At 41.4% G+C, this 25,687-nt stretch overlaps 1 protein-coding gene across 1 annotated transcript in view; it reads right to left on the bottom strand.

The window, feature by feature from the left end:
• Nucleotides 1-2,805: 2,805 nt before the first annotated feature.
• The window catches only part of LOC145344101 (uncharacterized), a 66,749-nt gene continuing 43,867 nt past the window's right edge, over nucleotides 2,806-25,687 (bottom strand). Inside the window, exons 15-20 of the mRNA XM_080190931.1 lie at nucleotides 25,321-25,449; nucleotides 24,770-24,884; nucleotides 24,296-24,433; nucleotides 22,328-22,494; nucleotides 20,228-20,316; nucleotides 2,806-3,110 (exon numbers count right to left, since the gene is read on the bottom strand). Of these exons, the coding sequence (XP_080047057.1) occupies nucleotides 2,906-3,110; nucleotides 20,228-20,316; nucleotides 22,328-22,494; nucleotides 24,296-24,433; nucleotides 24,770-24,884; nucleotides 25,321-25,449 (843 nt within the window). The 3' untranslated portion in view covers nucleotides 2,806-2,905. The remainder of the gene's footprint in view (nucleotides 3,111-20,227; nucleotides 20,317-22,327; nucleotides 22,495-24,295; nucleotides 24,434-24,769; nucleotides 24,885-25,320; nucleotides 25,450-25,687) is intronic.

Raw genomic sequence — 25,687 nt, 5'->3', positions numbered from 1 at the left:
AGCTGTTCTTGACTTGGTTGGTACGTGACCGCAGACTTTTTCCCCACTGAAGAAGGTGGAAGAGAGTATGTCCAGGGTGCATTGTATTCCTAATTAAGCTGGTTGCTTTGCCGAGGTGCTGGTGGCCTTTCTTAACTGTAGTGTCTTAAATATAGTGTATATAATTATGTCCATGAAACCATCGTTGATTGCTGCAAAAACCCATCTGTTTCACTAATGTCTTTTAGGGAAGGAAATCTGCTGTCCTTACCTGGCCTGGCTTACATGTGACTTCAGACCCACAGCAATGTGATCAATTCTTAAATGCCCTCAGGGATGGGCAATAAATGCTGGCCCAGCCAGCAACACCCACATCCCATGAATAAATAAATAAATTTGGATAAAAGGGAACCTGTGGATGTGGTGTACTTACATTTCCAGAAGGCATTTGACAAAGTGCCACATCAAAGATTACTATGCAAAATTAGAGTAGGAGATAACACTGAAATCATTAACATGGATAGAGGATTGGTTAGAATCATAGAATCCCTACAATGCAGAAAGGACATTCAGCTCATGATGTCTGCATCAACTCTCCAACCCAGGCCCTATCCTCTAACCCTACATATTTACCCCACTAATTCCCCTAGCCTATACATCTTGGGACATAATTTACCATGGCCAATCAACTTAACCTGCACATCTTTGGAATGTGGGAGGAAACTGGAGTACCCAGAGAAAATCCACACAGACACGGGAGAATGTGCAAACTCCACACAGGCAGTCACTTGAGGCCGGAATTGAACCTGGGTCTTTGTGGATGCGAGGCAACAATGCTAATCAGTGTGCCACTGTGCTGCCCTTACAGCTAACAGGAAACAGAGAGTAGGAATAAGTGGGTCTTTTTCAGGTTGATAAGATGTGTTGAGTGGAGTGCCACAGCGATCAATGCTCAGGCATCAACTATTTATATCAATTACTTAGATGAAGGGACTTAATGTGCGGTTGTTACATTTGCTGAGGACACAAAGATAGGCAGGAAAGTAAGTTATGAAAAGGACATAAGGAGCCTGCAAATGAACACAGATGTAAGTGAGTGGACAAACATTTGGCACATGAAATATGTGGGAAAATGTGAACTTGTCCACTTTAAAGGAAGAATAAAAAAAGTATATGTTATTTAAACCGAGGGAAATTGCAGAACTCTTGAGTTACAGAGGGATCTAGCTGTCCTGATACATCCATCAGGAAACGTTAGTATACAGGTATAGCAAGTGATTGAGAAGGCAAGTGGAAGTTATTGTTTATTGCAAGGGGAAATGGGATATAAAAGTAAGGATGTTTTGTTACAGTTGTACAAGGCATTGGTGAGACCACATCTGGAATACTGCACAGGTTTGGTATCTTTATTTAAGAAAGGATACAAATGAGTTAAAGCATTTCAGCGAAGGTTCACATGACTGAAACTGGAATGGGTGGTGTTATTTTATGAGGAAATGTTGGACAGACTGAACATGTATTGGCGTTTAAAAGTTTGCGAAGTGATCCTATTAAAATGGTTCAGACCTCACACTAGCAGTGACTAAGTGGGCACTACACTTTCCCTCGAGGCTGGAGTAAAAATCAGGATAAGTGCAAAGCTTCAAAGGTCCAAAGTGATAGCCATTAGTTGGTTTTGTGTTAGATATAAAATGAAATATTTATTTAAAAGATTAAAAGTAACAACATTTTTATTAATCCATACAAGTTTAGGAAGACATGAAGGTTTTGTAATTTATTTAAAAGCATAAAGTTCTATATATTGTAATGCTGTAACCTGTAAAAAGTGAATGGCTTTGGATAGGAGTTATTGGTCAGAGTGTGTGGGATTGAATGGTGAGAACCTCTGAACTGATGGGAAGTCAATGGATGTGAATATCGCACAAATAAAATCTATTCAATAGATATGGACAAAGTATTATAATAGTGTAACTTAATATAATGCTCCTGTCTCACACGTTATCCAATATCTGTCTGGACCAAAGGGGCACTGAAAAGTTCAGAAATTCCACACGATTATCACATTTATCAACAAGTTATATTTAAAATTAATCTCAACTTGTTTAAATTTCTGCTTACGGAATGGTGAATCCATATTCAGCTCAACACAATAGTCTATTTCATCACCTATAGCAGAGCAATAATTGTTGAATTATTTGGTGAGTTTGATGAGCAATATTATTAACCCTAAATCACTGGTGGACTATAACATTTTGCATCTGTCGATGATGGCGATGCCATTCCTCAATAACGATAAAGATTTAAATGAGGTCGAGTAAAATAGGTGACACCGTGTTCTGAAGCGATATTTTTGTGTTTATTCATAGTAAGGATTTCAATGTTGGGAAAATAAACTCTTCCAGATATTGCTGCCAGAGTTTCTGTAACTTCGTCATAGCAGGGATCAAGTATGAAGTAACAATTCTGCAATTGTGCCTGAATAATGGGGTCATTTTCAAATCTTCAATTTCATTGCTCTGGATTTTGAATTGGAACAAAAGGGATTTCACAAGGGATGCTAGGTTACTGCCCATTGAAAATGGCCCCCAATATACCTTGTGAGTGGTGTAACAGCGCTCCATACCAAGCACAGAACCATTCTTGATACAGTTAGCAATTTATGTAAAATTCTGGGCCATTTAATGGTGTGGTACAATAGGAATTGGAAAATGATTGTCCATAATTTTTTAATCAAGGATCCTTTCAGCCAGCTTCAGAGAACACTTTTATACATTAATGATCGAGATGGAGGAACTGAGGACATTGTGACAAAGTTACTAGACTATCATATAAAATAATAGTTCCAATTCTGGGCAAGTTTAATATCCAGTTATTTTCCATCAATTCCTAAATGAGAAGGCTGCCACCTGATCAAATATCTGGAGAGTTATAGGTCACTCTTGGGATGATATATCGTTGGCTGCTGCCACACTCTGTCAATGACCTTCTGTGCGTTCACATTGTCTGTGCTGATTAATGCAGAGATGGCTTCTTGTGACCTGAGAGAGTAGCTGGCAGCCAACAACCCCATCCTGACGCAGGTGTGAGTTTCTTGTCCAGTCAGAATTCCTGCTATAATTCCAGCAGCCAGGCTGTAAAAAAGAAAGATATTACTCAGCAAAGAAATTCCAAAAAATAGACCTAGCATTGTGATAGCTGTTTGGTTGTCACATTGTCAGTGAGCTATGACATCCCACTTGGTGTGGTGCAGACAATGGGACATCTTGCACACCTGGGGAATGGCTGTCCATTGCTGAAATGTACAAGAGGGATTTTTCAAACACAAACTAACTCTTCTTGTGGGAATTTTGCTAAGTCTTGTGATTTAGAAATGGATGAATGTAGAAGGCTAACTATTTACAAGCAGACCCAGGTGACTCTCAAATGAAAGGAAAAGACTAACCTGGGACATGAGAGGTTTGTGATGGATGCAAATATATCCCTAAAGGAAAAAAGAGCCAGTGAACAAATGGAAAGAACAGAAATTGTCGTTCAGGGATTGCCAAACTGTGTTTGATGAGCAGAGATGGAGATTTAGGAGAAAATATAGACTTGTACTGTAGTGTGCTGCAGGATGTGTCACTATAGGGAGGCACTAAAATCTTGCAAGTTCCTCTCCTGAGTCACATCTATAGAGAGGATGGGATAGTATGTGAAGATTGGGGGTTTCTCTGGAAGGAACAGAAAAAAATCAGAAGTGGAGTCTCACTTCCCCGTGGGATATTTTATGCATTTCCTGTCGAACTATTTCAAAATTACCTGCACATCAAGAGCAAAAAGCAAAACAAATGCACCCTCTCTCCAACTTTGGTGTGGGAATAACAAATATGAAGAGAGGTTGGATAGACTTGGGTTGTTTTCATTGGAGCGGAGAAGACTGAGGGGTGACCAGATTGAGGTGTACGAGATTATGAGGGGCGTGAGCAGGTTGGATAGGGAGCAGCTGTTCCCTTAATTAAAGGGTCAATCACAAGGAGACGTTTGTTCAAGGTGAGGTTCAGGAAGTTTAGGGGGGATGTGAGGAAAAACTTTATTACCCAGAGAGTGATGACAGTCTGAAAAGCACTGCCTGGGAGGTGGTAGAGACATGTGAGGAACAAGAGGAAATATAGCCAAGTTTTTACCACAAGATAGCATCCAGTATTGAGTTTCTAATATAACATAAAAGCAAAATAATGCAGGTGGTAGAAATGTGAAATAAAAACTTGATACTAAATACTTAGGTCCTGCAGCATCTGTGGAGGGAGAAACAGAGTTAACCTTATGGGTTTTGACTCTTTCTTACCATTATAGAATGGTTACAGTGAAGAAGTTGGCCATTTGACCCCCCCCACCTGCTACAATTCCTGTGGTGGGTAGGATGGGAAAATTCCCCCTGTTGTATCAATGTCTAATCTCTGGAGCAATAAGTCCCATTACTTTTTCCTATTCATGTAGCACTCAAATTTCTTCATCTGCTTATCCAATTCCCTTTAAAAGCCACAATTAAATCTGCCTCCAGCACATTCTCAGGTAGTGCATTCCAGATCTTACACTCTCTTTGCATTAAAAAAAAAGTTTTTTTTCTCATGTTGCAGTTGCTTGTTTTGGCAATCACCTTAAATCTGTGTCCTCTGCTTCTCAACCCTTCCATTAATGGAAAGTTCTCTCTAACTAATCTATCTCGACCCTTCAAGATTTAGAATATTTTTATCAAATCTCCTCGTAGTCTTCTCAGAGAACAGCCTTTACTTCTCCAATCTAGCCATATAACTGAAGTTCCTCGTCCCAGGAACCATTCTATTAATCTCACTTCTGCACCTTCTAGAAAACCTTCACATCTTCCCTGAAATGTGGTACCCAGAATTATCCTAGTTGAGGTCAAATCATTAAAGTTCATCACATCTTCCTTACTTTGTACTCTCTGCTTCTATTTATCAAGCCCAAGATCCTGTAAGTCATTTTACATAGGATTGCATGGGATATAGAAGGAAGGCTTGTGGCGCAGTGGGTAGCATTCTAACCTCTGAGCCAGAAATTAGGGGTTTGAGTCCCATGTCAGGACTTGATGGTCAAGTTCATTCATAACACAGCCAAACAGGTTAATTATCAACATGCAAATACTTACAACACGTACCAGTGACAAGTGGGAGAGATTCCCAATCATCCCGGTGCTTGACATCATTGTCCAAAGCTCCAGACTACAACATTCATGTAAAATACATGTTGCTACAGCAATATGGACTCTGAATAATCTATAATAAATAAGCCATTTGACCCATACAGATCATGCCTAGTGTTCATGCTCCACTCAGGTCTCCTCATACCTTACCATCTATTCCCTTCTCCTCATGCTTGCCTAGTTTCCCCTTAAATGCATCTATACTATTCACTTCTCCCACTCCCTGTAGCAACGAGTACTGCATTCTCTGAATTCCCTATCAGACAATTTAATTCTCTGCTTCACTGCCACTCTGATCTCTCTGTTCTCATCCTCTGACATTGTTCCAATGAAGCTCAACAGCAGTTTGAGAAACAACACCTCATCTTTTGACTTGGCCCTTTTACAGCCTTCTACACTCAACACTAAGTTGAAAAAATTCACTAATTTTGCAACAGTAGGCGGTCCTTACGATTATCCTGTTATAATGAAATGAAAAGAACTGAAAATACTACTTCCAATACCACCTCCTTCTGCTTTACACCATTATTCCTTTTATTATTTAATCTCTCCTGTCTTCCATCCTGTCACAGATCTTTCCATTTATTTTCTCCTCTCTTCCTCCCTTTCTTTGTCTTCACACTGGTAAAATTGTCAAGTTAAAGTTAAAATTTATTTATTAGTCACAAGTAAGGCTTATATTAACACTGCAATGAAGTAACTGTGAAATTCCCCCAGTTGCCACACTATGCTGCCTGTTCGGGTCAATACACCTAACCAGCATGTCTTTCAGAATGTGGGAGGAAACCAGCGCACCTGGAGGAAAACCATGCGGACACGGGGAAGAACGTGCAAACTCCACACAGACAGTGATCCAAGTCAGGAATCAAATCTGGATCCCTGGCACTGTGAAGCAGCAGTGCTAACCCACTGTGCTACCGTGCCACCCCAAGTTGTTGTTGAAGTTGAAGTTGTTGAAGGTGGCAGGGCCGGTTGAAAATCTGGTTAAAGTAGGTGTCTTGCATGCAAAGAGAGTGCTTTCTCTTACGGAAACGAGTGTAACTAGAGGCATCATAGAACCATAGAATCCCTGCAGCACAGAAGGAAGCCACTTGGCGTATCAAGTCTGCACTTACTCGCTAAAAGGGCATTTTACCCAGGCCCATCCCCCACTCTATCCCCTCCAACCCTCTGCATTTGGCATGACTAATCCACCTAACCTGCACATCTTTGGACTGTGGGAGGAAACCAGAGCGCCCAGAGAAAATCCACACAGTGCTTACTCCTGATGATAAAACTGAGGAGTCTCGGGGGCTACTTTGAGATGTTAACATGTAGGAAAATCACAGGAGTGAAAGAACACCTATCCCTGCACTCTGTGGCAGACTACAGCATGGTGTGAACAAGCTTTCCATTCCCCTGAATCCATCTTCACACAACAATGTGAACGGGACTTCCACCTGATATCTGAGTTAGCATTGTCCCTTCACCGGCAGCAGAGATTTAAGCCATTCAGAAATGGGTAACATTGACCTTTCTTACAAACAATAGATTAATAATAACAGACTTGCACATTTCTCTGAAATCGTTTCAGCTCCTAGATGATACATACTAAACACAATTTTTAACTTAGAAATGAGTAAGAGACTCATACACAGAGGGCTCTTCCACTCATTCAAGAACATGGTTCTCTTCTCTACATTATTTCTACATTATTTCATGCTTGCTGGTGAGTTTAATTGAAGCAGCTATTCCTAAAATGTTTTAAAATTATAAAATAGAAATTGCAGAACCAAAGCCAAGAAATTTATTTCTTTCCAATTTTTTTTCACAATTTTGTAACTTCTTGTCTCCACTTTTTGGGGCCCTGTGATCTTTGCAAGACGGCACACGGAGCACGGGATACAGCTGAAATGTAGGAAAATATGACATCAGTGTTTGTACAAGTGATTATATCGACTATTACATGTAGTTAAGGACATTGTGATGGGATTTTTAATTTAATATTTTGTATCTAGGTGTTTACCAATTCATCATTCATTGTGGCAATAATTGGATGATTTCAGTTCCCTGAGGGCAGGCAACACTTGCTTCCACTTTCTAAGCCCATCAATGACGCAAAGGAAATCTTTACAGGAGTTAACATAAATAAACCCATCTATTTCCTCTGTGAAGAGTAACCAAAGTGTATCCGATTTTATCAATATTTGTTCCACCATTCTCCTGTTGTTGTGGTGGTAATACTCGGAGGTATATCCTTTGGCCTTCTCTCTCCCTCACTCAAATAGGCATTCTTCACGTAACATGTTAGATAGTGAGAACCAATGATCTATTTGAACAAAAGGAGGGGACAGGATGTGTGAACAACAACTTACATTTTATATAGCACTTATAACATAAAACATCCCAAGGCACTGCACAGGAATGGTATAAAGCAGAATTTGACTCCAAGGGTGGGATTCTCTGGCTGTGTTCGCCCCCAAAACCGGAAAATCCCGCCCAAGGGCAACGGACCTGGGCATGGTTCAACAGCATCCCCATACCCCCCACCCACTACGATTCCTAATTTGAGCAGGACAGGAACCCCCCACCCTCTCCCTCCCCCTCCCCAAGTCAAATATGGTGATATGAGGGCAGTTGACCACAACGTTGACAGACTGAAAGGAGCATCTTAAAAGAGATGTTGACAAAAGGAGATTAGTGGGTTAGGGAATGAATTCCAGAGCTTAGGTATCTGAAGGTAAGGCCACCAATGAAGAAGCTTTTAAAATCAGGAATGCTCAAGGGGCTCAAATTAAATGAGTGCAGGTATGAGGATTGTGGGGCTGGAGGAGATTACAGAGATAGGAAATGTTAAGACCATGGACGGACTTGAAAAGAAGGATGGGAATTTTAATATCAAATTGTTGCTTGACTGGGGATGATGGGTGATGGAGACTTAGTGTGATAAAGGACAGAGGCAGCATTTTTTGACTGCCTCATGGTTACTGATGGTAGAATGTAGGAGGCCAGCCAGGAGTGCATTGCAATAGTGAAGTTTCTGATGGGCAGAACATAGAAATGCGATTTCAACAGGAATCACAAGAAAGCAATCACAATGGGAAGCTGTCCCAAGTGTAGCAGAAAGGGTTAACAGATGGGTATATTAATGTATGATATAGATGATGATGTTTGTCTGACATCAGTCAGTCATGTGTTAGACTCGAGAGAGAGGCTGGGATTATGCCTTGGAGCATCGCATTTACTCTATAGCCTGTTAAGATATAGTATTAATAAACTAAAGAAGAGTAACATTAATAAACTAATGCTAAACAGATAACTGAATATGTTTTCATTCTGATAAAGAACCAGGTCCCACTAGAATCCGAGATGGAAGGACCATTTCAGAACACCTAATGTTGCTGAGGTCAATCTAACACCCCATCTAATAAGACTATCTGCTCATGGATACTTTACATATTAATGTATAGAGCAGCTTACAACTGTATGAGCCATCTGTTTCTAGCATCATCAACCTCTATCAGTTTTCAAAATTGGATCCTCACATACACACTTTTTTCCCTTTGGGGAATAGTGGGGAAGTGGTGAAAGGATTCCTGAGCTAATTATCATTAATCATTATAATGAACTGCATTATGAATGCTCCTTCCATGGTTAACAAATCCAGGTGTTGGACTCAAACCCCGAGCTTCTGGTCCAGAGGTTGGAATGCTACCCACTGTGCCACAAGAGCTTCTCTTACCTGTATTAGCAAATAGATAGAAAAGCTTAGAATTTTATTAATGGAGAAACAGACTGAGGTAATCTGTGCAATCAAATATATGACACAGCTACACTAAGAAGAATGAAAAGATTGAGAAAGTTAAGCATGATCAAATTATTCAACACAACTGATAATTGAGTTCATAGAATCCTTACAGTGCAGGAGGCCATTTGGCCCATCAAATCTGCAATGACAACAATCCTACCTAGGCCCTATCCCCATTCATTTATCCTAGCTAGTTTCCCTGACACTAAGGGGCAATTTAGCACGGCCAATCTACTAAATCCGTACATCTTTGGACTGTGGGAGGAAACCAAAGCACCCAGAGGAAACCCATGCAGATAGGGGAAGAATGTGCAAACCTCACACAGGCAGTCACCCGAGGCTGGAATTGAAATCCAGGTCCCTGACACTGTGAGGCAGCAGTGCTAACCACTGTGCCACGGTGCCACCCCTCCAGTCGCCCCAGTTGCCTGTCTCTCTTCAGTGGCTATGTCCACCTGAGAGAGGGAGCATGTGGTTTTCACTGGTGTTTTGAAACTATATCAGGTTGCCAAAGCAACATGGAGCTTAAATATTTATTGCCAAGGATTCTTATACTTGATCATCTCTTGCTTCATAACCTATACCCTTGACCCTTATTGTTTATCCAGCTTCCCTTTAAATGCATCTATGTTAGCCACTTCATCGGGTCCTTGCAGTAATAAGTTCCAAATTCTAACTATTCTCTAAATAAAGACATTTCTCCTAAATTTCCTATTGTATTCATTATTTGATATTTATGGCCCCAGGTTCTGGTTCCCAACAATATGGAAATGTCTTCTCTGGGTCCACTTCAGTGAACCTTTTCATAATCTTAAAGTACGGCATAGTGACTAGCACTGCTGCCTCATAGTGCGAGGGACCCAGGTTCGATTGCAGCTTTCGATGACTGTGTGGAGTTTGCACGTTCTCCCCATATCTGCGTGGATTTCCTCTTGGTACTCCAGTTTCCTCCCACAGTCTAAGGATGTGCAGGTTAAGTGGATTGGTCATGCAAAATTGCCCCTAAGTATCCAGTGATATGTAGGTTCAGTGGATTAGCCATGGTAAGTGCACAAGGGTATGGGATGGAGGGTAAGGTGCACTTTTGGACAGTTGGTACAGATTCGATGGGCTTTTGAAAAGGCAATTTCAGTCCATGTTGCATCTGCAAAGACTTGTGAAGTCATCAAGTGAGTCAATATTGATGCAGAATTTAGTTGCAAAGGCATTAATGGCAAGAAACTATCTTCTGGAAAGATAGGTAGTGAGAATGTTCTAATATGTGTTTGGCTGACACAGGTTAAACATGGTGATGCTGCCAAAATGGACTATTTAAGAGAGAAATGTAACAGAAGTGGGGGGGATGTTATTCATACTGTATGTAGTTTAGTTAATTGCTAAAGTGTATAGATTGTTATGAATTGCTTTATTTTGTGTAGTTTTTATGAAAATTTATTATGACTATTCTTTGATGGGTGTTGGGGGTGTTGTAACTATGAATTTATAGAATTGTTATACTGGGGCTGTGACCTTAAAGTAAAATGAAGGGGTCATGTAACCTGTTCTGAACTCATTGACAGCAAGCCTGGGTGGTTTGATTGTTAGAAGTGAAAGAAGGCTCAGATTGCTTTACTGGAGAAGAAGCAAGGCGTTGCTTGGAGACAAGAAACAAGATGTTGCCTGGAGGCAATGGCAGAAGCCTGCATACTGAAAATGGATAGACTGTGAATTTCAAGTCCCAGAAGTGTTGAGAAAATTAGGTTGTAAACAGTTATGCTTTAAACTGTTTATTTATTTTCCAGGTAAGAAAGTTGAGGTCTCAAGGATAGCAATTCAACCAGGAAACAAATCCCATGTGATTTATTTCATCATTGAAATGGGTTTTGAGGGGAGAAGGATCTGAGATATTCCTGAAAATTCACGGACGTGGTTACTCTGCCAGGATCTGGGAGAAAGCGTGCAGCTATGGGCAGCAAGAAGCTATTGTTCATCAAAAGCAAGAATTGGCTGGGATCTCATGCTCAGGTTTAAATTATCAAATTCTTGAGAAGTTAAAACAAGGCTGGAGTATCCACCTGGTTTGCATTAGTGAAGGAATTAATCTCCTGGAAATGGAAATGGGGGCCGGGGGGCGGGGAATGATAGCAGGAAGAAACCTCACTTTGAAAGACAGTTGTAAGATTAAAAGTCCCAGGCTAAGAAAGGAAAATAACAGAAGTAAATCCTCAGAAGCTACAAATCACCTTGAACTACTTAAAGGACACACAAGGGAATGATCTGTTTTGTGGTTTAAAGTAGAAATTGTTTATATATTATTTATTCAATAGTGTTCTTAGTAATTTGTTACAGTAAAAGTCTTAAAAAGCAAAATCCTGTCGTATCATTTTTTCAGCTATTAACTGGAAGATTTAATTTAATTTTTAAATGATCAGTCCCTATGGGAATCCTATATTCATTCAGTGCTTCTTCAAAAATATTGGCAATACTGATCTACTTAATACAGTTTAACCTCACATTTTAGGGAATATTATACAAACACCAAATTTTGTTTTATTAGATTAATGTCTTCCAATAACCTGTTATATTTCCCATTCAATGTAGTACCACTCATAGCACATGATTCAATTTATGTTTTCCCTTGAAAATGGAAAACCACACAACTCTGATATTGAGTTATAAGAATTACAAACATTAAACAGTACTTCACTGCTGCCTCTTTAGCTCAGATAGTTTATGTATTCTGTATTATGAAATTACATGCTAATGGCATTGCCCATCCAGCCAATGTAGCAGCCACCTTCACCAGTTCTTTTTATCAAAACAATGTTCTCTTGGTGGGTCAGTTGTTTCATTTCATTTTATTGCAACATAATGTTTCTCTCTCATTTTCTTTCTTTCTTTCTATTGACAGTTTTCCAAAGACTTTTCTTTTCCTACTATCTTACAGTTCTCTTCTGCAACTGTGAACAAATCCTTGATTGGAACAGTTACTGGATCTCTCTGTTGAGATTTCAACATCCTTTTCCCAGAGGATTCAATGAGAAACAATTCTAGTCGCATTTCCATGATAGACAAGATCAGGAAATTTTTCAGGTTACAAAATTGACCAAAATAGATCTCAAGTCTGAACTGTGGCCCACTGTTATTTCCCTTTATGTGCTTAATATAGCTGTAACTTTTGTGTGAAAAAGAGAGCATGTATGCTGGAAATTTAAGGACCAATGTGCTTTTTAGAGGTTGATACTGAGTTGAATATCAGTCACCTTGGCACATGTACTATACTTTACACTTATCACACTAAGTCATAATCCAGCAACTCGGGGTTGTAATTAAAGGACCAGTTGCCTGCCCAGTTATTTTGACAGAGATATGGAATGTATGGAGGGTAAAGGATGAAAGGCTGGCCAGGGGAGCATTGGATAGTTGCGTCTGGAGCTAACAGCACACAACGAAGGTTTCAGTGACATAGAGACTGAACACAATAAGAACACCAGGTTAGAGTCCAACCAATTTATTTGATAGTAAACTCAGAAGCTTTTGGGGTTCGCCCCTTTGTCAGGTGAATGGAGAGTTCTGGCCTCAGACAGAGCATATAACAGCTGTTATATGCTTCTTACTGTGTTTACCCCAATCCAACGCCAGCATCTCCACATCATGGAGACTGAAGTGAGAACAGATATAGGGAATGTTAAGGTAAAAGCAGACAGCCTTTGTGAGATGGTAAAGAAGGCATGGAAGGAGATGGGATAGAAATTAGAAAGAAATTAGAATTTAGGATTGTGGCTGGAGGGGAATTAGCTGGAAGTTTCCAGCTTCATGGATAAGGAGAAGCAGCAGGGGAATTTGAACAGATGATTTCAAAGAACAAAGATGTTGCGAACTCTTTGCACTTGCAGGAGTTGAGAGAACTTCAAAGGGGAAGCAGACTATCTAACATCCACCACACCGCACCCTCCCCACCCCCCGCCACCTCCCCCCCCCGCCCGCCCCCAGCCACTCACTGAACAGGAAGCCCACTTCATTTATTTTCGTGAAATGGGTAAGTTATTCCAGGGAACTGAAGCCATTGTCTCCATTCATTCTTTCTAACTCTCAGGTTGGATTTTGCAGGGCTGAGAGTCGAAGAAGAAACATATCATAACCTTTCTTTACCTCATTTTCCAAAAATAATTTACTTAAAAATGTGACAACTGCAGCTGATCATCAATGTTAAAAAATCTAGATTTGAGATGTGGAGATCACTGATCTAAGATCATTGCCTCAGGATTTAACAAATGTATGCTTAAGTTGCTGAGTTTCACATGTTTGAAACTGCATCCAATGAATGTACTCATGTGCTGGGAGCGATTAGCACAAAGTGCAGACTTAAGCACAGCAAGATCTGTTGCTATTACCATGATGACAAACAGTAAAAAAACAATGACTCTTAGGAATAAGGAGGAACCAAAAATGGTGCAAGAAGAAATTGAGGAAGACAAATGAGACAGTAAGGTAGAGAATAAGGGAAGGTATAGGAATCATGGGAAAGAAGAATAGAATTTATACAGGAAAAACAAACTTGTTACATTATATCACAGGAGCCTAACACTGGCATTAAGGCTTACATCCAAATAAGGGGTAACCCTCCAATTCATTTTCAAATATTTAATTCCATTTAATATGAACTGATCACAAAACTCTTCGTTCATCAAGAATTCAGTTATCAATGAAAATAAATTCTTAATACTTCTTTATTTAAAATATGGAATACCTTCTGGCAAGATTTGTTTTAATGCACTTTGGTCAACTGCACATGACCAGAGGCTGTTTATACAATAGGGAATTCAGCTGGGCTGGCTAATTAATTTTCTAGAATGTTTGTTTTATGTTACGCAATTATCTACAATTCAACCGGTTTAGATAGGTCCTGATGACGCTATTTTTGTCAGTTAGCTTAACAGTACAGCTTCCATTAATCCAGTGTAAATTCACTCTGAACTGCTGCCAGGTTTTGAGCCTGTGGAGCCAGAAGGTCTGTGGGGAATAAAGGAACACATCTCCCCTAGCAAGCAGCTAAACATGTGCCCCCACAATGATGTCTGGTCATTCCTAGTCAAGTCACACTAAGGGAAAGCAGGAGGCTGCACAAACCCTGTTCAAAGCTCCCTGAGGTCTAGTGGCAAGAGTAGGATTGCTGCTGAATGCTCTGATTAGGCTGTCTGGATTATAGCAACGGAAACCTTACTCCCTCAAATTATGAACTTGTAAGGAAATAGGGGTGTTTATGAATGGAATACTTTTCCTTTTTTATATACCCAGCAAATACTTAATCTACAGTTTGAGTTAGAGACTTGATAAAGCAGTACTTTCATTACCCCATCAAGTACTTCCTGACTTAAGCATCAGGTGTTTAAGCTTATTTACAAGTAGGCTTACACTAACACTGCAATGAAGTTACTGTGAAGATCCCCTAGATGTACAGTGATTTTCAATTCCCTTTTGCCCTGCTTGTGAGAGCAAAATAACATGATCAGTTTAAATGCAAAGTTACTGCTTTTTGTATGGCTCCCTCTCTGACCTTTGCCTAGAAAGATCCGAGCTTACGTGTGGAAATGGCAGGAACCTAATCAATTTTAATCGGGATCAGATGAAGTTACAACCCCCCTAATTTGTTTCAGTCTGTTGGATTATCATCCATTGCTGTTCTGATCCACCGAACATTAGAAGTCTAAGTTAGGATGTAGCTATTTTGAACATACAATCAAGGGATGCTCAACTCCAGTTAGGAGAGCTAGATGGAGAGAGAACACACTTCTTTACATCAGCTGCTGCATGTTTAGAAGTATAAAACCATCCCCATTGTGCTCCTGTTGTGGTAGGAGTTGCACGAATTTTGCTGCTGTTTTAAAGAGGGGCTTCCTTCCATCCCTGAGGTCAGCCAGGAGAGCACTGAGATAGTTCAGGCAGGAGGCGTGAAAGACATGGATAAGGGCACCAGCAGCAAGTGGCTGAGACAATAGTGGTGGCAGTAGGCAGTTTTTATGATGGAGATTTATGGGGTCTCAAGCTCACTTAGGATATATTGGGTTATTTTGCTGGAGAATGCAATCCAGTCACACAATTAACAGGAGCACAGCATCTTGTCCACAAACTTCATTGTTTTATAGAAGCCAAGGAAGATAATAATGAGTCTCTGAAGACAGTGAGATACCTGTGAAATAGATCTGGGAGAGTGAAGACAATTATGGGAATCACTGTGACTGCCATTATGTAGAGAGAAGGAATCTCTCCGGGGTAGTGTAATGATTACTCACCCCAGCCGCTGAGAGACCTGCAGATAACTCCTGATAAATGCTTTTGTGTTTTTACCTAAAATTAAACTTTTAGGTCGAATCCTCAATTAGAAATCAACAAAACAAAAACAAACATTTAGCAGTCGTTTAAAAATCTTTGTATTCCATCTAAACATTCATTCAGTAACTCCTCAACTGAAATACTAATATCATTGTGCCTTGATATTGCACCTGTCATAGAATCAGACAACACTACTGCACAAGAGGCTATTTGGCCCAGCGGATTTGTGCTGACTCTACAGAAAAGCAAACTAGTTAGTTCCTCTTTCTGGTGTTTCTTTTGCTTCAAGTAATTATCAAAATTCCTTTTGAAAGCTGCAACTGAATGAGCTTCTATCAGCCAATTCCAATGCATTCCAAATCCAAATCACTCGCTGCATAAAGATACTTTTCCTCATGTAGCCTTTTCCCAATCATAATCTTTCAGGAAATGCTGTCCTGCCTTAACACAGGCACCGACAGGAAAGGGAATATCTGTGCACTGCACTTCATGCGCTGAGCAGTCAAAAGATGGATACCTGAGAAACACTTGAGCCATCATCCTGGGAACTGTTACATGAACCACATGATTGAAGCAAAAGGGTTTTATCCACTGAAATTAGATATGGTTGAAGTGAATCAGTAGTAGTTTGATAACGCTGGATCATTTACTGATTGTACGTGTAGCTGACAATGCTTGTCATGCATTCCTAAGACGCACTGACATTTTGCAGACATGATTGTCCAGTTAAATTTGGTTTGAACTTTGTGGAAAATAGTTTTACCAGACAAAAGTAAGATTTTGATTGACTTTAAAATTAAGAGAGAAGAGATCCATATAACATTACAACAGAAAGAGGCCTTTCGGCCCATCATATTCGTGCAGGCTTTTTGGAAGAGTTATCAATTAGTCTCACTCCTCTGCCTTTGCCCATAACTCTACAATTTTGCGTTGAAATATCTGAGAAATCCCATTGATGAAGCAAACAGCAACACCATGACAAACATCTGCAGAATCATCCTGTTCTTGAACATTGAAGCAGAGCGTTTGTATATATTTTTCCAGTTACTTGTCAGTTTGAATTTGTGCAGTGAGACTCCAGTTATTTTCACTCAGTTCTTTTCAACTGGTATTCTACAAGCCAAGACAACTTAGTTTAACTCTTTCTCAGACTTCTCTCTTCATGGAAGTCTGCTCAACATCACAGTTCAATTCATATCTAAATAACAAGAGAAGCTTTTGCATTTAATGAGGGACTGCAGAATGTTAGCTGTTAGAATATTGGAACAAAACTGGTCATCATTTCAACACTGCGATCATTATCTTCAGACTAAACAAGAATCTGCTCACAGAAGCACCAAAGGTTTTTAAACAGAAAAATGAATTTATATGAATGGGAATTGGCGGGAGGAAGGGCGGGGGTTGATGAAATACACTATAATGAAAAGGTTTTGTGTTTAAGATGTCCCCAAGCAGATGGACAGGCACTCCCTCCCCAATGAACTGCGTGGGAGGAAGATTCCTTTCAAGGGTGGGTTAGCGGTTTACGATCAAAGTGGAAAGCACGCTTTGCAATTTCGCTGCTGGTAGGAAAAACGCGACAAACATGAAAGAACAAGTTTGCAGTATATAGTCACCATTTCACGCACGCGAGGTTGGCTAGTTGGAATCGTTCTCCTACCATAAACGATTGCGTTTCTTTAAATTTCTGGATTAGTTGTTTTCAAAAATGGAAAAAAACACTCTGGAATTGATTTTGTCTTTTAATATCTTTGCGGAGATAAATAACTCACTGAAGGTCTTTCAGTTAATTTATTTCTGTTCAACATTATCGTTCGTGTCTTCTTCGTTCATATATTCTATGCTAATCTGTATAATCAAAGGAAATCCCTTGTTTCTTTGAACTAATCCTTTCCAAATTGTTACTGTAGTTTGGTTAGGGTGGGTGGATGAGAGATGTAACTACCACTGAATCAAGTGAGATTAGAGGGCTGGTTGAAGGATTTGTCACCGCCTTTGAGATGCATTTATTTCCATTATTTCTGTACATGCTTTTACAAATGGCAAAACCTAGAAACTCTACTTCGCAAGAGTCTGTTACAATCAGGCTTCCTTCACAATGTCTGCACAGAATCCCACATCTTTTATCACATGACTTGACAACGCAGTTTCAAGTGAGCTACCTTCGTGACTGCTCCAGTCACAATGTTTTGACTCAACGTGAGATAAATGAAGGATGTGTCACAGCCTGCATATGTGACTACATGACTTGACTAATGGCATAAACCATAAGCCAATTATCATTTCTCGTGGCCCAGTTCAAAGATCTTCCAATCTAACTATTTCTGCAGATTCCATCTCCTCCTGGAAGAAGTTACCTGCTTGCCAGAATGTGGTTCCACAAGAAACTGCCAAACCTCACCAACATTCCCATTATCATACAGGAACCTAGGTGCTGAGTGAGTGTCAGCAAACAATTCTATCACTGGGTGGGTCAAGGGGCCCAAACCTCTCCCCATCTGATGACCAAACATGTAAACTTCCAGCAGGATAGCAACCTGGGCCGCGATTCTCCTATTGCGGCCCGCCAGTTTTCTGGCGGGTCCAGCCGGGAGATGTGCATTTGCGGCGTTGAACTGGGATTTGCGCATGCGTGGGGAATGCATGTGCATCTCCCGGAGCTGGCGAGCAGTCGGCGGTCAGACATGCTGGAAACTGGCAGGAAGGCAGGTAAGTAATTTAAATCTTTTTAAAATCTATTTTAAATATATATATAGTTAATTATCGTGACCTTTCAGGTCCCGGTCGAATCTCCCAACCCGCCAGGGGTATTTCATTCTGGCAGAGTTCAGACTAGCTCCTCATATTCAGGGAGCTAGAGAGAGAACCTTTTGGAATGAAGAGGGGGTGCAATCGGAGCCCCCTTGGGGGTCAGATTGCAGGTACTGATGCCCAACAAATGGGAGTTTGACAGTTTGGGGCCACTGTGCATGCACAGAGCTCCAGTACTGTCAAACTCCGGAGCGATTAGGGCCTGCTTCCCTTAGGTTTTTAATGAGATTCAGGTGAGAAGCTGAACTGTCAGGATTGGCGTGATCTAGAACAGTTTTCCTGCCAATTCAGCACTTTTGGGACAACAACAACGCCCCCCCCCCCACCCCAGGGATGCAGTTTACTCAACACAGCTGAGAACTCAAAAGGTTATCCTGGCCATTTGGCTCCGCTATCTTATCCAATATTGTCACTGGTGGGAACACAGCTACCAGACATCATTGCATTTAAATGAGCCAGTGAACCCTCAAAAATTCTCCCACTGACAAGGGTCAACTCTTACACCGAGTATAAAATGTGAACTGCCAGTGTGGGTGGTCGTCATTTTGAAATGTGAAAAAAATCACAACACTGAAAATTCATATTAATGTGGCATTGATTAATTCTACAAAGATAGTTTTAACCACAATCAAAGCATTTTAAAACCAGTCATTGTCAAATTGTCTTTGGCATCTGAAGCAAAAAGTTCATCAAATTCATTCAGTCATTTGGCTAAGGACCCCACTCTGGATCAGGTACAACGGCCGGAATTTTCGGCCCATTCCCACCAGTGGGATCTTCCAATCCCACTGACGTGAACCCCCGCCATGAGTTTCCTTGTGGTGAGAAGTGCATAAAACAGTAAACCCTATTGACCAGAAGATCCTACCTCCAGCCAATGGTGGGCCACCTCCACTGATGTGAAACATGCAGCTCGAGGCGCTGAAAGTCCTGCCCCATGTTTTCGGTTTCAGAATGACCTCTCCGAAACAAATCATCTCCTTTCCATCCACTGAATTGGATATTCTGCATTTTCTGAACCATCTGATGATGCTTATTGTAGTGGTAGCATCCCACAATGTTAATGTAAGCCTTACTTGTGACCAATAAATAAACTTTTAACTTTTCACTAGAAGTGTTTTTGACCATTTCCACTCCACAGTTAGTTCGCTGGGCACATTGAAATCCATGCACATTTCATCTATGCTGCCGATGTAATGTAAAGGATATCAATGTTGTTGCTGCTGGAATTGGCAATTTAGGCATTGCTCTTTTTGTAGTTGTTGAGTGACCTTGGTCTTCTGCAGCAACACCAGACAATTTTGTTCCATAATGTGGCTACATCAAATATCTGTTGCTCTGAAAAGTTTCCTGGACTTAGGATTTGATTTGGCCCGCTTAAATGCATAGATATACATTGCATTTCTGGTGACCCTTCAGGCCCTTATAGCTTGAGATTCCCTGTTTGCTTGATCCTTTGTGCTGCAGTAAATAAAGCATGTGGTGGGAAAAATGAAGGCTGACTACAAACGCGAGTACAGAATGCTATGGCTGAGAAGTAGGGTCAACTGGGATGCCAGTAATGCAAATACAAGGTTTTTGGGGCTGATAAAATGGGGTCTTATACACTGAGTTCACCTATACACTGTAATCTACAGTATTTGCCTCCTCTAATAACATAGTTTAAGTTTGGACAGTTACAGGTAGGAAACAGAATTTGTGAACTCGTATCCAACCTCTACACATCAACATTCCACAGCTAGAGTCAAAATCACAGAAAAACTCCATGAATAAATGCTATTAGTCCGATAAAGATTACAATCTTAGTTCACTGACAGAGTTCATGGTTATAAGGTACACAGGTTGGTGAAGATAGCTAATGGCAGCATGTTGGCACAGTGGTTAGCACTCACAGTGTCAGGGATCCAGGTTCGATTCCCGGCTTGGGTCACTGTCTGTGTGGAGTTTGCACGTTCTCCCTGTGTATGCGTGGGTTTCCTCCGGGTGCTCCGGTTTCCTCCCACATTCTGAAAGACACCCTGGTTAGGTGTTTTGACCTGAAGAGGCGCTGGAATGTGGTGACTAGGGCAATTTCACGGTAATTTCATTGCAGCGTAAGCCTTACTTGTGACTAATGAATAAACTTTAAAGTGCCTTACCTGTCACCAGCTCCAGATACATTCAGTATTTCTTCTTCTTTAATGGCAATTGCTGGGTAATGGACAGCACAAACCTTATCAGGTTCAATCTGGGAGAAAACAAAAACATCTAAACATAGGATACCATGTGTTAGAGCCCCAGTTGTCCATGGTATTGAGTAATGGACTTCCATAGATGGAGTTGCCAATCAAAGGGTCAGCACTTCCCCACTCAGGGAGTAAGGGAAGCCAGAGACTGGGTCCTCCTGGGCCTTTCTCAGTTTTAGAGGTGTAGGCAAGGCTAATGGCAGTTCCCAACTCAGATTCTTTTCCCCGCCTGCTGTAAGAGGCTCACTAGCTAGGTGTCAATTCAATTTTGTGTGACTTGGATGAACTCGAGTGAGTTGCAGAAAATAATCACACTATTGAGAGGAGGAATGATGGGTGACTATCTGAAGGGTGGGGATAGGGATAATTAGAAGAGGATTGGGCACCATGCAATGCCAAGGGGCCTAATGGGGGTGGGGCCTAATAGGGCAGAGCCTCAGAGGGGAGATCAGTGAAGTGGGGGTGTCCCACTGCTGCTCTGCACTTGGCAGTGACAGAGGGAGGGAGGCCAATGATTGGGGCTGGCCATCAGGGTGGGTGAGGCTCAGCGACTGGGAGGCCGGCAGTCAGGAGTCACTGCGCATGCGCCGATCTCAGCATTGACAGATTGGCGCATGTGCAGTGGCCCACTCAGTTTTATGCTGCCGGCCTCTCCAGCAAGAACAGGCCCCATTCCCAGAATTTCAGCATGATTCACACTGAGGCACTCTGCAGTGCACAGAGAGTGGGAGATTCATTCTGAAAATCCCGCTTGAAAAAAAAGTCTGATTTACTCCAGTTTTTATATGAATTCAACACTTAGAATTTTTTTTGAAGAATTGCCCTTGTTATTTTAATAGAATTCCTATAGTACAGACAGAGGCCATTCGGCCCATTGAGTCTGTACTGACCACAATCCCACCCAGGCCCCATCCCCACATTCCCATGCATTCACCCCTGCTAATCCCCCGACACTAGAGTCAATTTAGCATGGCCAATCCATCAAATCCATACATCTTTGGACTGTGGGAGGAAACCAGAACACCCAGAGGAAACCCACGCAGACACAAGGAGAATGTGCAAATGCCACACAGACAGTGGCCCAAGACTGGAATTGAACCTGGGACCCTGGCGCTGTGAGGCAGCAGTGCTAACCACTGCACCATTGTGCCATTATGTATACTTAGGATGGATCGAATGAATTTTTATTTATGCATGAAGATTCTCCCTGGGTTTTTTTGATTAGTCTGATTCAGATGGTCATGTGATAAAGTGGTTAATGGGAGGAGCTAGCTCTGTAGGAGAAAAAAAATAGCTTTTCAGTTCTTGTTGGAGTCTGTTGAAAAACATTTTACAAATTGCTCTGAAACTCATTTTCACTCTGAAACCTTCAAGACTGTCTCACAGCAACTATATTTATGGGTTCTAATTGTATTTAAAGTGGCATTGTAAGTCTGTACGTTGAATGTTACTTTGCTTATTTAGAACAACAATGATTAGTTAAAAGTTAAAGTTATTTCTTTTCATTTTTAAATATTGTTCAACTGTTAATAGTTGGGCTGCTTCATTTGTTACAGTTATAGATAAACTGTGCTAGTAAGTAATTAGATTGGATAGGTAGATGCAGGAGAAAGAGGATAAGGGTTCAAGTTATTCATTTGTGTGGATGGAAATATTAACAGAGTAGTAGGGCTAAGTGGCCTGTTCCTGTGTTTTAACTTCTATGTATTTTCAAGGCAACACATATTTCCCATCATGCAGCAATGGCCAAGGGCGGTGTGGTCATTAGTGACCCAGGATAACACACTGCAGTGTGGTATATATTGGGTTACTTGACTTATCTCCTACCTCATAGTGACCGTTCACAAGTAACTGGTGATCTTGCATTGGGATGTCTGTTTGCCTTGTTGGCAAAACAATGTGTAGAATGTTCGAGAAGGAACCAAAATTCATGCCAACATTTTATGAATCAACAAACAGGAGCTGTAGACAGATCACTCGCCAGCGTGTGAACATTCCAATTTTACTGCTAACCTGAGGGGATTTCTTTGGTTGAAGACAAATAGTTCCTTCTTCACTTTTACCACAGAGGAGTACACCTTGCTGACCCAAAGTTACAATCACACAATGCAAGTGTTTCAACAGTGGCCGTGACATCTCCAGTGCAACATCAATGACATCTCCCATCGCCAAGGGCAACTCTGTACAAAATTGGATGGTAACTTTAAGACATTAAAGGAAAGTTCAAACTGAGTGCAGCAGCTCACCAATCCAACATATGGCATACAGCTATGTCCCTTCATAGTGGCAGCACACCCCATCCTACACACACTGCATCTACATTGTTAGAATAAAATCATCAATTACATTTACCTTTGTCTCCTGTCACTGGCTCTGATTATCTTGCCCTGCATTCAAATGCAACAGTTAATCAGAAGCAGAATAAAACAGCGGCTATGGTAGGTTGTCCGTCGGTTAAGATTTCAAAGTTCAAGAATGGGAGATGTATTTCCAGAGAGGACAGAGATGACACATCAAATCTGCCAAGAATCAGAGGGGTTCAGGATGCCTGAATTGTGCACTGATCTCTGTGTTTTCAGCAACCTCAGGAATAGGAAGTAGACCTAGCCACACTGCCACTGTCCCCTGAGGATCTGAGGGATGGAGTGAGGTGATGTTTGTGAAGGATGGAAGAGGCCAGTGTCTCTAACTAAACACATGTGGATGAAGAAAGTGAGAAGCAGAGGTATGGCTTGTTCAGTGGGGAAAAAGTGCACCAAGGGAATCCAGGACCCCCGGGAAGGGGGTTTAAGCTGAGTGTGATAACACTCAGGTGGCAAGCCCCACACTCTGACTTTCCCAGCATTCTCCCACACAGCACTTCTCAGAACAACACATTTTACAGTTTCTTTCATCTGTTTCTCTTCAGGGATCTCACGTCCCCACCTGAACAGCCAACTTACTCTCAGCCGAATGTCTCTCGCACCCATGCCTTTCACTCGCCCTCCATAAATGCTGTTATTCCGATCTATCCAGACAAGCCAGTACTCACACTCACAACTCTCTGCTTCTGTTTCTGTCGGCAGGCAGAGCACAATCTCAGAGAGAAGGAGAGACTTGAGTGGTTCGCCAGAGAGGCATACTGCTGGTTACCAGCATTGTGAGTCCACCTGCTCCGGAGGGAAGGAGGTCCAGTTCCCAGAGGTCTCAGATGTCAGCAACGGTTGAGCATGAAAACCAATGCCTCCTAAGAAACCAGCGCTCACATACTGAGGGACCTATCCCCCGTCTTGTGACTCTGTGTCCCTTCCCGCTGTCCTTTGGAGCACTGTGGACAGAGAAGACAGCAGCAATTGCTTTTGGTGTTGCTCCTGTTATTTCCAAAGCTGTTGGTGTTACTGCTGTTCTTGTTCCTCATCAGAGGCACCAGGATTTGAGCTGCATCCGCTGCCCCCATGGTGCAGTGAAGACTGACATCAGGGAAATGCACAAAGATGTGTCAGCTGACTTCTAAGAAGGTGGAAAACATCTGCCATGCAGTAACAGCACATTCTTGAGTAAAAGTGCCATGAGCCCCAGCCAGGGCTGGAGTTATCCAGTTCCAATGTTTAATACCTTCCCAGCCTGTCAGTTTCACTGAAGGAGCACCCCTGGCTGTACATGCTCCTGATTGACCCTGACAAGTTCCATACAGCTGGAGATACCCATCCAGTAGCTGTTCAAGCCAGAATGCTGGGTTCAATTCACAGTTAATTGGGAAATTAAATATTTTAATTACCTGCCCAACAGCCCCAAGCTTCACCAGCAAAGCTGTGCAGGTTAAACCTGGAAGTGGGTGATATTCCGTCAGGTTTCTGACCTGCACCATTTTGTGGGATTTAACCTTCTGCTCTGTCCCTGAACCTGGCTGCTCTCGGTGGTTAAAATTCTGCCCTTTATCCATGTTGGCTCCGAGCTGTTTTGAAACAAGCTGTAAACAATATAACCATTGGAAATTCCCACCTGCTGGGACGGGTAATCTGAGCACTTCATTCATTGCCCGTAGTTCCATTAGATTGGGTGATGTATAAGTGAGGCTTTTCCAACTATCTGACTTGAATGGTTTGCAAGCTGTAATGCTATCTGTCGGTTCAAACAACACTGCAAACAAAACAACAGGTGAAAACATGGTGAAGCTTTCTTCAACGTTCCATGGCTTTAGCAGAAAAATTATAAATGCTGCTTTTGCTGCCTATAGCACATCAGCCTTTCTGTGCAGATGGTGAAATGAATATCATTCCTGTCTCTGCTTTAATGGAACCAGCTGCAAATAAACTTTGTGCTCTCAGCACCTGGTTATGATCAGCCATAGAAACATACAAATTAGGAGCTGGAGTAGGCCATTCAGTCCTTCGAGCCTGCTCCACCATTTAAAATGATCATATCGCAACACCATACTCTGCTTGATTCAGTTATGTGCCTGGTACGGCCCATTACCTGGTATTCCATGTTCTTCTGCAAAACTGCAGACATAATCGATAGTCGACGTGGGGATATTTCCATCTAGACACACAAGCGGGGCTGATTGGAGTTGCTTCTTAAACTTAGAAACCTATAAATAACAATCAATCCAGAAATAGAGAGGATCAGAATGGCGTTATAGGAAAGACCTGAGGTAAGAATCGATATCTCACAAAAATTATATCAATTCCTCAGAATGTTGGGTGTTTCTGGGATTGTATTCATCAATGTTAGGGACAGTAATACATATCTATTAATTCTGATTTTAATCCAACACAAGTGGCAGGAACTATGTGATTTGAATCAGATACTGTTTTTTGTATTGACACCTTGCGTACTTAATCCCCATTGACTTCAAATGACAGCACAGACCAGACCTGCAGCTTTGTCTGGTTCAATTCCACATCATGAATCTGCCAAGAAAGCACGTGAGAGTAGTCTGATTTCTCTTTTTTTTAATAGTTTCTGAAACTTAAGGGCTGCCACATCTAGTTTAGTAAGTGGCTGAGGAGCTCGGTTTTCCTTACATACGGCTCTGTTATTTGCCGGTGAATGTCCATGTCTCCAAGGCCCAGGCTTAGCTCTCCATTCGCTTTGATCACTGCACAGTACACAGCTGTACTATGTTCTGGTAACATTACCACGGCACTGGTATCCTAGGAAGAGGGAGAGAAATTTTAGCACCAGACAAAACACACAGTCAGAAACAGATGGTATGTTCTTCCACAATCACATACAGTATTTACATTGCATCTTTAACATCAAAAAACTCAAGGTGCTTCACACGGCTATTGTAAAACAAAATATGTCTGTCAGAGACAAATGCAGTTATTAGAGCAGATGTCCAAAAGTTTGGTGGAAGAGGCCAGTTTAAGATGTATCGTAAGAGTAGAA

The sequence above is a fragment of the Carcharhinus amblyrhynchos genome, chromosome 6 (assembly GCF_965287045.1).
Source record: "Carcharhinus amblyrhynchos chromosome 6, sCarAmb.v2.hapA, whole genome shotgun sequence".
Taxonomy (NCBI): Eukaryota; Metazoa; Chordata; class Chondrichthyes; order Carcharhiniformes; family Carcharhinidae; genus Carcharhinus; species Carcharhinus amblyrhynchos.
Note: the sequence above shows the minus strand (reverse complement) of the source record. Positions and strands in the feature narration are given on the sequence as shown.